The sequence below is a fragment of the Miscanthus floridulus genome, unplaced genomic scaffold, assembly GCF_019320115.1.
Source record: "Miscanthus floridulus cultivar M001 unplaced genomic scaffold, ASM1932011v1 os_1697_1, whole genome shotgun sequence".
Taxonomy (NCBI): Eukaryota; Viridiplantae; Streptophyta; class Magnoliopsida; order Poales; family Poaceae; genus Miscanthus; species Miscanthus floridulus.
Window position 1 is genome coordinate 16,576 of NW_027097859.1, and position 10,124 is coordinate 26,699.

The window sequence follows — 10,124 nt, forward strand, 5'->3', positions numbered from 1 at the left end:
TTCATGATTCCCTTCACTGATTCAGAGTTTCAGACTTGAGACCTGCAATTGTGTTCCCCACTGCAGATTGCAATTGTAAAATGACTCAAAAGATGGAAATGGCACATCCTACAATTGAGCTCAATCAGGTGGAAGAAGAATTAAGCTCAGTTCAACATTTTTGCATTTCAATTCTGTAGGCTGTGGCTCCAAATTTGGAAGAGCAGATTGGGAAACTAGCACCAGCGCGGCAGCGAGCACATGCTGTGGATGGAAACATAGGTATCCTTATTTTGTTCAGATGTAGGTAAATGCAGCTGAATATCTTTCTTTTTTTTCCCTTTTTGTGTGTATAATCAGTGTTTCTGTTCACATCATGAAAGCCTGGATAATGTGAAGGAGCTGTAGTGACTTTTTGACCATTGTTTACACGTGACACCAACTTGTCTGCAGATTTCAGTTTCAAGCAGCGGTCACTGTTATCCAGTAGTCAGGCGAGCGACAACCCCAAGTCCCCAATAGCCTTGCAGGTACTTAGGTTCATTCAACCTCCTTCTTGTTGTGCCTGTACCTTTTTTCTATACGTTTTCACTCATGCGTAGTGAAACAGAATTGGAATGATATATTAACATGGCAGTATGTTTATCTCCCATGCGCCACATCAGCTTCGTGTGAAGGTCGTCCAGGCATCGTCGACCCTGTCCCAGGAGCTGTGGATGCGGGATGGGTGGCCAGCCGCTGGACCGAGCAAGGGGACTCCGCGGGCCTCTGCTCCGTCCCCTGCATTCACCGATCGAGGCCATCTTGGAGCGCCTCAATCTCTGCGGGCCCCCAGTGTTTAGCTTGGGTCGTTTTCGCCAGCGCTGCAGTCCGGCTGGGCACCCGCCGGCTCTCAGTCTCAGAGTCTCAGCGCGTGCCAGGGTCGTTCACGCGGTTACTGGTGCCTGGTGGTACTGAGATGGCCACCCGTGGAGACGCTGTTGTAATATATGGACCTTCTGCATGTGTACCATCGCTCTAGCTCACTTATTAAAGATATGAAGGCACGCCGAATCGGCGGCCTTCTAGGATGTCCACGTCACTTCTTTTTATTTGGTGCGTTAGATCGAAATTCCACGACTCAGATGAACCACGTTACAGCCAGCCTTCGTCCATGTGTTCCGATGGCTTTGTCGGCACGCATGCGAGTACGTATGTTGGGGCCTAGGAAAGCAGTGGGTGGTCGGCACCGTCCATTCAATGAATTCTCGGCATGCATTCAATGAACTGGAGCATGCGTACTATTTGGCGGACTTCACACTTATCCTCTACTCCCTCCCTCACTCTCAGCAGCGGCGCAGGAGCTCTGGCGCGGCCAGGCAGTTCCGGCGCAGCGGCCACCGGCACAGGAGGACCCAGCGCGAGCGAGGCCTCGCTCACGCTGCCGGCGTGCGCCCTCGCCTAGGGCGGGCCCCACGCGGAGGTGGCGCGGCGGCGCGGGGGGAGCGCGCAGCGGGCGTGGCGGCGTAGCGCCGCTGTTCGAGCGGGGCTCCCACGCGGAGGTGGAGGCGGCGTTGCTGCTGTGGCGCGCGGCGAGCAGCTGTTCTAGGCGCTGGCGGCCGCGGGCGGGCGGGTCTTCTCCGCGCACCAGGACGGCCGCGTCCGCGTCTGGCGCGTCTCCCGCCACTCCCGCTCCGAGAACGCCTTCAAGCTCGTCGCCGCGCTGCCCACCACCAGGGACTACCTAGGCCGGGTGTTCCGCCAGCCCAGCTACATGCAGACGACGGCGCGGTGCAGCCACCGGCGCCTCTGGATCGAGCGCGCCGACAACATCTCCTGCCTCGCCGTCGCCGCCACCGTGCACAACGCCGCATCCTCCTCCGACTGAGATCACTGCGCGTGCCGCCGGCGCCATGGCCGCGCCACCACCGTCGCCAGCCAAAATCCACTAGCAGCGCGTCGCGTCGCGGGTGCACCTGCGGCCGATCTAGGTTCGTGCGCGCTACCACTTCCCTCGCTTTCTGCTCCCGCCGATGTGATCTTGTAGCTCCAGATTGCATCTCCCTCTCCTCGTTCTTTCGGCTCGGGCAGAATGCTTCTTTCCTTGCTCGCAGGCTGCGGTTTATGCTCAAAAGCGCGATCTTTACGCTCGGAATAGCTTCGTTGCAGGAGGCAGGGATTTCTTCTCGCCCTTTTCCTCGCCCGGCGCTGTGGAATACGGGCCTGGATTTGCTCGTGAGTGAGAGGGGTAATAGAGTGACGGAGGCGCACGGGGAGAAGATGGCTGCGGAAATGGTGAAGGCGGCGACGAGCGACAAGCTCAAGGAGATGGATTGGGCAAAGAACATCGAAATCTGCGAGCTCGTGGCGCAGGATCCTTGGTATGCTTGCCATTCCCCCCTTTCGGTTCCCTTTCTCCCCCTGTTTTTCCCCTTTCGGAACCATTGGTTACCGAGTAGCATTGGAACTTTGCTGGTGGGCGTGTGGATCCGGTTGCCAAGGGCCATACGCGCACGGAAACGTACGCAAAGGTATCCCTGAGTCTGATCCGCCCCCTTCAATTTTAATCTGTTCCGATCTACTGGTTCCATGGATCTCTCATCCTTCAATTTTGGTTTCGTTTTGCTTTGATCTACTGATTCCATGAATCCATGCTCTTTTTAGCCGTAGATCCTTTGTCCTCTAGTCCTGAGAGTTAGCAGCCGGGGTTGATTAGACAAAAGAAGCAGACCGCCGATGCCCCTTGGAGGTGCTGATGGCTGATGCAGAACCGCTGCCCTCCCCTACGACAACCTCGTCTCCGTGCCCTGCCCTGCCCTGTGAGGAGCTGATGGCCATGTGCGTGACCTGTAACGAGCCAACGACAACGGATTACTACCTCATGTTTGTTTTGTTGTTGCCTATCAATGGTAAGTTAGAACTCTTTAGCAACATCTTTTCACCATCTGTTCATCGTTTTTTTATGTATTTGCACATCAGTAAGGAGCTCAATTGGGTTGCAGAACACTCTTTGAGGTTGATGGGACCAAGGACGAAACAATCAAGCTTGAATCCTCCTCAGTAAGCTTGCTGCATGCAGTGCAGGTTTATGGAATAGGTTTTTTACAGAAAAAATTCTAGAATGCCATTAGATTTTACAGAAAAGTTTATGATTAAAGAAGTATCAGAAGGAACTGACTGAGATTAGTAGATTCCCATTGAATAGTCTATTATTTTGGTGCTAAAGTTTTTAAATCTGGAACCTGAGTGCATTATTCATGTCTCAGATCAATTCCATTGTTTAGCTATGTTTGTGCAGTGGCCATTCGAGATTACCTTACTATGCATTGCTTTAATAGCTTGTGTGACTTCTTCAGCATGGTGGTTCCATCTTATGGTAGAATCAGCTCAGCGTGTAGTAGTATTTTTTATATCACCATCTATATTGTTTCTTGCACAATTTACCTTTTTTTGTTACAAACAGAACATCATTCGTCTGTTAGATGATTGTTTTGTAATGCTGACTGACTGATAGCTGTAAAATAAAAGACTAAATGCAACTTGTCTTGTTAAAAGGTAACATCATGCTGGGCTTTTTGCAGCAAAAAGGTACTTGGCGGATGGTGATTCATTTCTTGCTAGGCACCACATGGAATTTTCTGGCAGCATGATTAGAAAAGGAGTAAAACAATGCTTGCACGTTGCAGCTTAGATATTGTACTCTCTTATTATTGTCGTTTCTTTTGAGTGTACGGTGAATTGATCTGGAAGCGCTACCAGTTTTTCGTTGCCAGTTGGCTATGATTTTTTTTTTGCATATAAGTGGTGGTTCATCGGTTGCCATTTGGAAAGGGTGTTTTTTGTTTACTTGAATGATGTGTTAATTTTCTGTTCCCTGTTACTGTCACCAGGAATGCCTCGAGTACATCCGCGCCCACGACGACGCGAGTACCTATGTTCATGTTCTGTTCACCGATTGCAGGGCACTGATTCACCGATCGCAAAGCCAGGAGCACAAAGTGAGGTGCCTTGCTGTTTCGAGATGGTGACTGATTCTACACCTACTGGTTTCGTTTCGTTTGAGCGCAAAGTTCTTCCCCGCCGAGGCCTCTCTGATAGCATTCCCTACCCTGACATCCATGCGTGGTTGGCATCTAGTGCACCCCTCTGCCAATTCCAGGTAAGAGACCACTGTATACTGATTTACTGATACTGAGTAATATGTTTGTGTTGTAATGGTTATAAAATTGCTTTCAGGTTATAAATTTTTCTGATTATCTGGTTCCTTTTCATTAGTAGGTATTTTCCTCAGGTTTTATAGAAGATGAGGAACAAGAAGCTCTTCAAGTTGACTTTGCAAATAAATATTTGGGAGGAGGTGCCCTTTCCAGGGGTTGTGTGCAGGTACCTTTCTTTTGATTGGCAGATTTTTAGTTTACCCAATCTTAGATTTCGTAGCAACTACTTTGGTTAGGGTCTGTGTGATCATGTGATGATGTTCATTTTCAGCAGTTTTCAGATGAATTTGTGCATCAGCACAGTATGAATTGCAATTTATCCACCATTTCCTATTTGTGCTTAAAAAAGTCCTTCGCGTTCTGCTGTGAATTGAAAACTTTTCAAATAGATTACATATGTTACAATGCTCTCTTGTGGTTTTGTGTAACCACTCTGTGTTTTCCTCTATGGTACAGGAAGAGATCCGCTTCATGATAAACCCCGAATTGATTGTGGGTATGCTATTCATGGCTTCTATGGAAGATAATGAGGCTATAGAAATTTTTGGTGCACAACGGTTCTCACAGTATATGGGGTTAGTGAAAACCCTATCCACCTTTTGCTTAATTTAGTTCATAGATTCGATGAAGTGACTGATATGATCCTTGTATGATTTCCCTTGTGTGATACTATGAATTCAGTACCTGTTTCTCCTTGCAGTTATGGTTCCTCCTTCCACTTTGTCGATGACTATTTAGATACCGAACCCTTTGATTCAATGGGGAGACGGAGAACTAGGATAGCGGCAATTGATGCTTTGGATTGTCCAGCTAGGTTACACTATGAATCTGGTTGTCTCCTAAGGTAATAAGTTACTTTTTTTGAATGTCACAGTTGTCAGTGATGATATCCTTTGTAAGCAGATAATATTTATGGTTCCACTGTTTCTAACTATCCTTTGTTCAGGGAAGTGAACAAGGCTTTCTTGTGGATTTTTCGTTCAATCAAAAACCAGCTTTATGTGAAGCTTTTCCAGGTTGTTTAACTAATCACTCCATTGAGTTTCACTCAACAGCGCTTTCCTTTTATTTTTGCAGCCAATATGGCCTTAGTCAACATTGCAACTTTTAGTTTCTTTCTTGTGTTCTGCCAATGATGTAACTAAATGCAGATAAAAAATGGCACTCTGGTGCTGTAATCTCAAGAAATGCCCAAACATTAAGCCTGTATATGCATAGCATCAGAGGTATGACAGATGTGTCATATATTTGCTGATTATGTTTTCCATTTTTAAATACTGTTCAGGATTCACACAACAAGGGTGACTTTCCAAGTATCAATTCCAATGAGTACATAGGAGTTTCAACAGGAAATTGGGGTTGTGGTGCTTTTGGTGGAAACCCTGGAATCAAGAGCATGATTCAGTGGATTGCTGCATGACAGGTACAGGATACATGTGTTTCCATTTAGATGCAGGTGGCTGATTGATGCATAGGGATCAAATAAATCTGTATGCCTCTTTTTTTTTGGGGGTGAAATCTGTATTTTCTTAATCATATAGGCTCTCCGCCCTTTTGTTAATTACTACACCTTTGAGGATGCATCTTTGGAAAGATTAGAGGTGTACTATACATCCCTTCCACATTTTTTTTTCTTACGCCACATGATTAGAAAGTTAAACTCTTGCTGTACAACTTCTAAAGTTGGTGTACCCTTTATAGAGAGTGAGGATCCTCGTTCGGTACAGTTTAGTGGAGCCTCTCCTAGAGATAACTACTAATTGGGCCTGATACATTTTTAGAAATGCAGAACAAGTAGCTTGTACGATGCACAACAAAATTTATTTTGAATCAATTACCACGAGCCTCACTAATTTTTATTGATAAAAAGAAGAGTTACAAAGTTTGCTCCCTCCGGTGATGAGGAGGATCCGTGCAGGGGCGCCGTGGATTGATCCTCTTCGAGCTTCGGCCTTCATCCTCCACCCCATCGATGGTGTCAGCGGCCCTCACGCTGCCGGTGGCGTCTCTGCGTCTACGTGCCGTGGTTGGTGGCCGCACTGATGGGCGGATCCCCCGGCTTCCCCCGCAGGAGGCCGGACGCATCGGCGGCAGGTGGCCAGCGCTCCGAAGCTGCTCCTCCTCTTCTGCGATGGCGTGCCCAGGCCCGCGCGCTCGGCGTTCCCTGGTGGCGTGGTCTCCTCTGGCGGCGGTGTCATCGAATCGCGTTCTCAACCAGGACGGCATGGCTCCCCAGCGACCGGTAGTGGCCCTGCACGGCTGCACCACAACAGCGATGGCGGCGTCGTCCTGGTTCTCCCCCGGTAGCAAGATCCGGCGTCCTGGGTCTCTAGTGGCCAACGGAGGAGCAGATTCTGTCTTTTCTTTTTGCGAATAGCATCTCCCATCCTGGATCTGAAGAGCATCGGCTCTCTCTCTTTCTCTGTCTCTCTCTCAACTGCTACTGATGTGCTTGATTTCAGAAATTTTGTTTTCACGATGAATCTGATTGTTTTTTGTGCAAATGTGATGAATCTGATTGTTTTTTGTGCAAATGGCGGGGGAGGAGGAGAGGAAGCGGGTGCTGGTGACCAACCCTTGAGCTAACTATGATTATGGATGTTGTTGCAAGATTGATCCTTTTCCTCAGTATGTTGTACTCACTGGTTACTTTCCTTACATGTTCAGTGTTCAATTACATTCCATGATGTCATTGACAATGCCCACGATGGTGGAGTGGCTCAAATAAGGTTAGAAGGAGTGTACATATGGCCTTTTAGACAACTCCGCATGGTAGCAAACAGGTAACTGCCTTATTTTCTCTTTGTAACTGAAGGTCTGTTTGAATTTCATTCTCCCGTGGAAAGTTTCTTGTTAAATATAAATATTTTAGACGCCCTCCTTTTGTTGTATGACCTAGTGAAACTTTATTTTGTCCTTTTTACTTTTTAGTGGCGCAGATGGTGAACCACTTCAGGAAGAGGATTACTTTTTGTCAAATCCATACCATTTGGTAAGCTCACAAATTTAGCTTGTTTTGTTTTTGATGAGTAGTACATATGGATATTATTTCATAATGTATCATTCAAAATTCTGTTTTTGCTTCCTGAGTTTTCACAAGCTTCTTGGTATCCATCATACCTTTGTCTAAGTTGTCTTCAAATCAAATGTGCATTTATCTAGTACCCAGAAGATCTCTTATAATTAATGAGCATGTTTATGAAATATACTTTTACCTGGTTGATTTGTAACAGCTGCGGATTTTCTCCTCTCAAGTGTTCCAAGAATCTTCTGAAGAGAAGAGCCAAAGGAAGAATTGTAAGATTCAAATTGTACACTCAAATACTATATATCGCCTCCTGCAATTTTTGATGTGTGTTATTTCCACCTTATCAGCTCTCACATATGACATGGAGAAACATTGCAACACAGAAATAGCTGCTAAGGTTGTTCGTGTGTCATCTAACCCAAATGGTATGTAATTCCTTTATTCCACAATCAATTTGTTGTGTTTCATCATAATTTACATGTGGCAATACTAAACTGTTAGTTGGTAATTTCCTCATACTCAGTTACAGCTGAAACAGTATGTGCTTTTGTAAAAACTTTTTGTTTAGCTAGATGGAGAACACGAGAAGTACCGTTTGGAGGGTTTGGTGGAGAGTCCAGCTGTCCATGATGATGGGGAATGCTTCTCTCCTATCTTATTGAATGCAACTTCTTTGAATGTTGAAGTTTATTACAACAAAGCAGTTAGCTACACACTGATGGTCACTTTTGTATCCTCTGTGCCTGTTTTTTATGTTGGTTTTATCTTTATTGGTCTGTCCAGTCTGTGAATTCCTTAACTAGGGTATGGTAGATCTCTTTCCTTCAAGTTTTGCTGCTGATTAGACAAATGGAGCATAGCAACACTCAATCCGTAAGCGCTTCTTTTCCCTTTGTGAAACATTTAGTAAAACAAAACCACTTGCATTACATGGCTTCCAAGCTCATTTGCTTGGGTTGCTTATGTATTGCTTACAGGGAGCTGCTAAGGTTTCTATTTTAATGATTGGCCAACAAGTTATCATGGATGCATATCTCTGTCTACTTCACCTGACTGCTGGGATATTGGTTGGTGAGTACTGTGACTTGCATAATTTGTTTGTGCTCTGTTCTCTGACTTGTAACATCTGCTAATAAACTAAAACATGACCAAGTAGGATTTCAGTTTTTTTTTGTTCAAGAATTTGTGCCTTTGTGGTCTGTATTTGGTTATATTTTCTTCAATGTTCAGTTCCCTTCTGGTCAGTCACTCAATGCATTATTCTAAAAACCTGGTCAAAGTTAGAGAAATTTGGCATAGGACAAAGCTAAAGTGAACTATATTGGGACATGGAGGGAGTATTGGCCTGCTTAACTTTTATTACCACTTCTGCATTGTGATTATAATTTACTCGAATAACACTCTTATGTGTTTAACTTTCTACAGAGTCAATCTTTAACGCCTTCGCAACGGCTGCATTCTTCAAATTTGTTGTATTTTCTATTTTTGAAATGAGGTACCTTCTCGCCATATGGAAAGCAAGTAGTCCTTTAAACAGTGGAGAAGGTTGGGAGATAATGAGGCGAGAGCTGTCTGTACTTTACAGCCGCTTTTGTAAGTAGTAACTATGCTCATTTGGTTTCTTTTCACTAAGAATCACGCCGATTGGAATGAATCCTAATCAACATAGTTTGCATACAGAGTGGTGGCATGCTTCTTGCCATACATTTGTTTCTATTAGAACTTACATGTGCAATCAATCTGACCTTTCCCCTGTTAGCTGGTTCTTGTCTACAGCATACCTTTGTTGCCCCCTTACCTGCTGCATGTAAATCACATTTACCCATGTTTTAGTTGGTAGGTGAAGTACTTGGTGCTTGCTATAAATGGAAACCTGGATATTCTGTTAGAGCTTTTAGAGTGTTCATTTCCTTTGTTAACTTGATACAAGATATCTTACCCCCTCCCCACCAAGGGAAAAAAAACACTTGAAAGAACTTATAGTAGTATGTCATTATTTCAAGAGATGTGAGCTTGTTTGCATCTTCCACATACGGTACAAATTTTTACTTTTTTCTTATCCAACTTTAAGGTATTCTTTAATTTGCTTTGTGCTCTGCAGATGTCATTCTTTTGGGAGGAATCCTTCTAATGTATGAGCTGCACAATTTCTTACGCCCACTTCTTCTCCTGATGTACTCCTTTTGGGTACCTCAAATTATGACAAGTGTCATCAGGGACACAAGAAAACCTCTGCACCCGCAATATATTTTAGGCATGACAGTTACCCGCCTTGCTATTCCATTGTACATGCTTCTGCTTCAGCACTATCTTGGTTCTCGCTGCTTTATTCCTCGCCAGGTATTAACTATATAAGGTTTACCATCGCGCATGCATTGTGTTCTGCTGTATCATAGATGCATTTTAGTTGCCATTCATGCAGCTAATCTGTTCCTTCGAAGGCTGTTTAGGTTGCCACTGCTGTATCGAGCTGTTCCTTATATTGATGTTTATAGTGTATTTTATTAGTATCAGTTTTTAGAAGTAATCTATTGTGTCAGTTTTTAGAAGTAAACTGTTCCATGATGACATTCCGAGAGTCTGAAACCTATACTTCTCTACCATGACCAAATTTATTTTGCTTTTTTTCTAAGTCAAACTTCTCTACCGCTACAAATAGTTATGCATGCATAGGTTCATGCAGCGGGCAAGGTGATTGATGGCAGCGGGTGACCCTGGTCTGGTCTACCACGCCACAGCACACCATGCATGCACCTGCAATTGGTCGGTGCAGAGGCGGACCAGACCATGCACCTCGGGGCGACGCGCTGCGGGACTCCAGAGCACGCGTCGTGCACAGGCGCGGGAGGCTGTCCGTGCTGGATCGGTTCTGGATCGTACCCGTAGAAAATCGAGTGCTCACCGCTCGAGAAACACTCGAG

The 10,124-nt window shown here is 45.3% G+C and overlaps 1 protein-coding gene and 1 pseudogene across 3 annotated transcripts; both read left to right on the forward strand.

The window, feature by feature from the left end:
- The first annotated feature begins 1,461 nt into the window (after positions 1-1,461).
- Positions 1,462-6,791, forward strand: LOC136534225 (poly(ADP-ribose) glycohydrolase 1-like; annotated as a pseudogene).
- A 59-nt stretch (positions 6,792-6,850) lies between these two features.
- LOC136534228 (transmembrane E3 ubiquitin-protein ligase FLY1-like) lies at positions 6,851-9,911 on the forward strand. 3 transcript variants are annotated; one of them, XM_066526690.1, is made up of 9 exons: positions 6,851-6,958; positions 7,107-7,167; positions 7,409-7,472; positions 7,551-7,628; positions 7,776-7,933; positions 8,017-8,076; positions 8,181-8,274; positions 8,629-8,698; positions 9,305-9,479. In XM_066526690.1, exons 1-9 carry the CDS (start codon positions 6,945-6,947, stop codon positions 9,339-9,341), a joined length of 636 nt encoding a protein of 211 aa, XP_066382787.1. In that variant the 5' UTR covers positions 6,851-6,944; the 3' UTR covers positions 9,342-9,479. The 3 variants fall into 3 exon arrangements, with proteins under 3 accessions (XP_066382787.1, XP_066382786.1, XP_066382785.1); XM_066526689.1 differs by lacking the exon at positions 9,305-9,479 and having other exon boundaries at positions 8,629-9,290; XM_066526688.1 differs by lacking the exons at positions 6,851-6,958; positions 7,107-7,167 and having other exon boundaries at positions 7,415-7,472; positions 7,772-7,933; positions 8,629-8,796; positions 9,305-9,911.
- Positions 9,912-10,124: the final 213 nt, after the last annotated feature.

Coding starts and splice junctions, on each gene's coding strand:
- LOC136534228 (XM_066526688.1), top strand. Junction 8,077..8,180: donor AGCATAGCAACACTCAATCC/GTAAGCGCTTCT, acceptor TATTGCTTACAG/GGAGCTGCTAAGGTTTCTAT. Junction 8,275..8,628: donor GACTGCTGGGATATTGGTTG/GTGAGTACTGTG, acceptor AACTTTCTACAG/AGTCAATCTTTAACGCCTTC.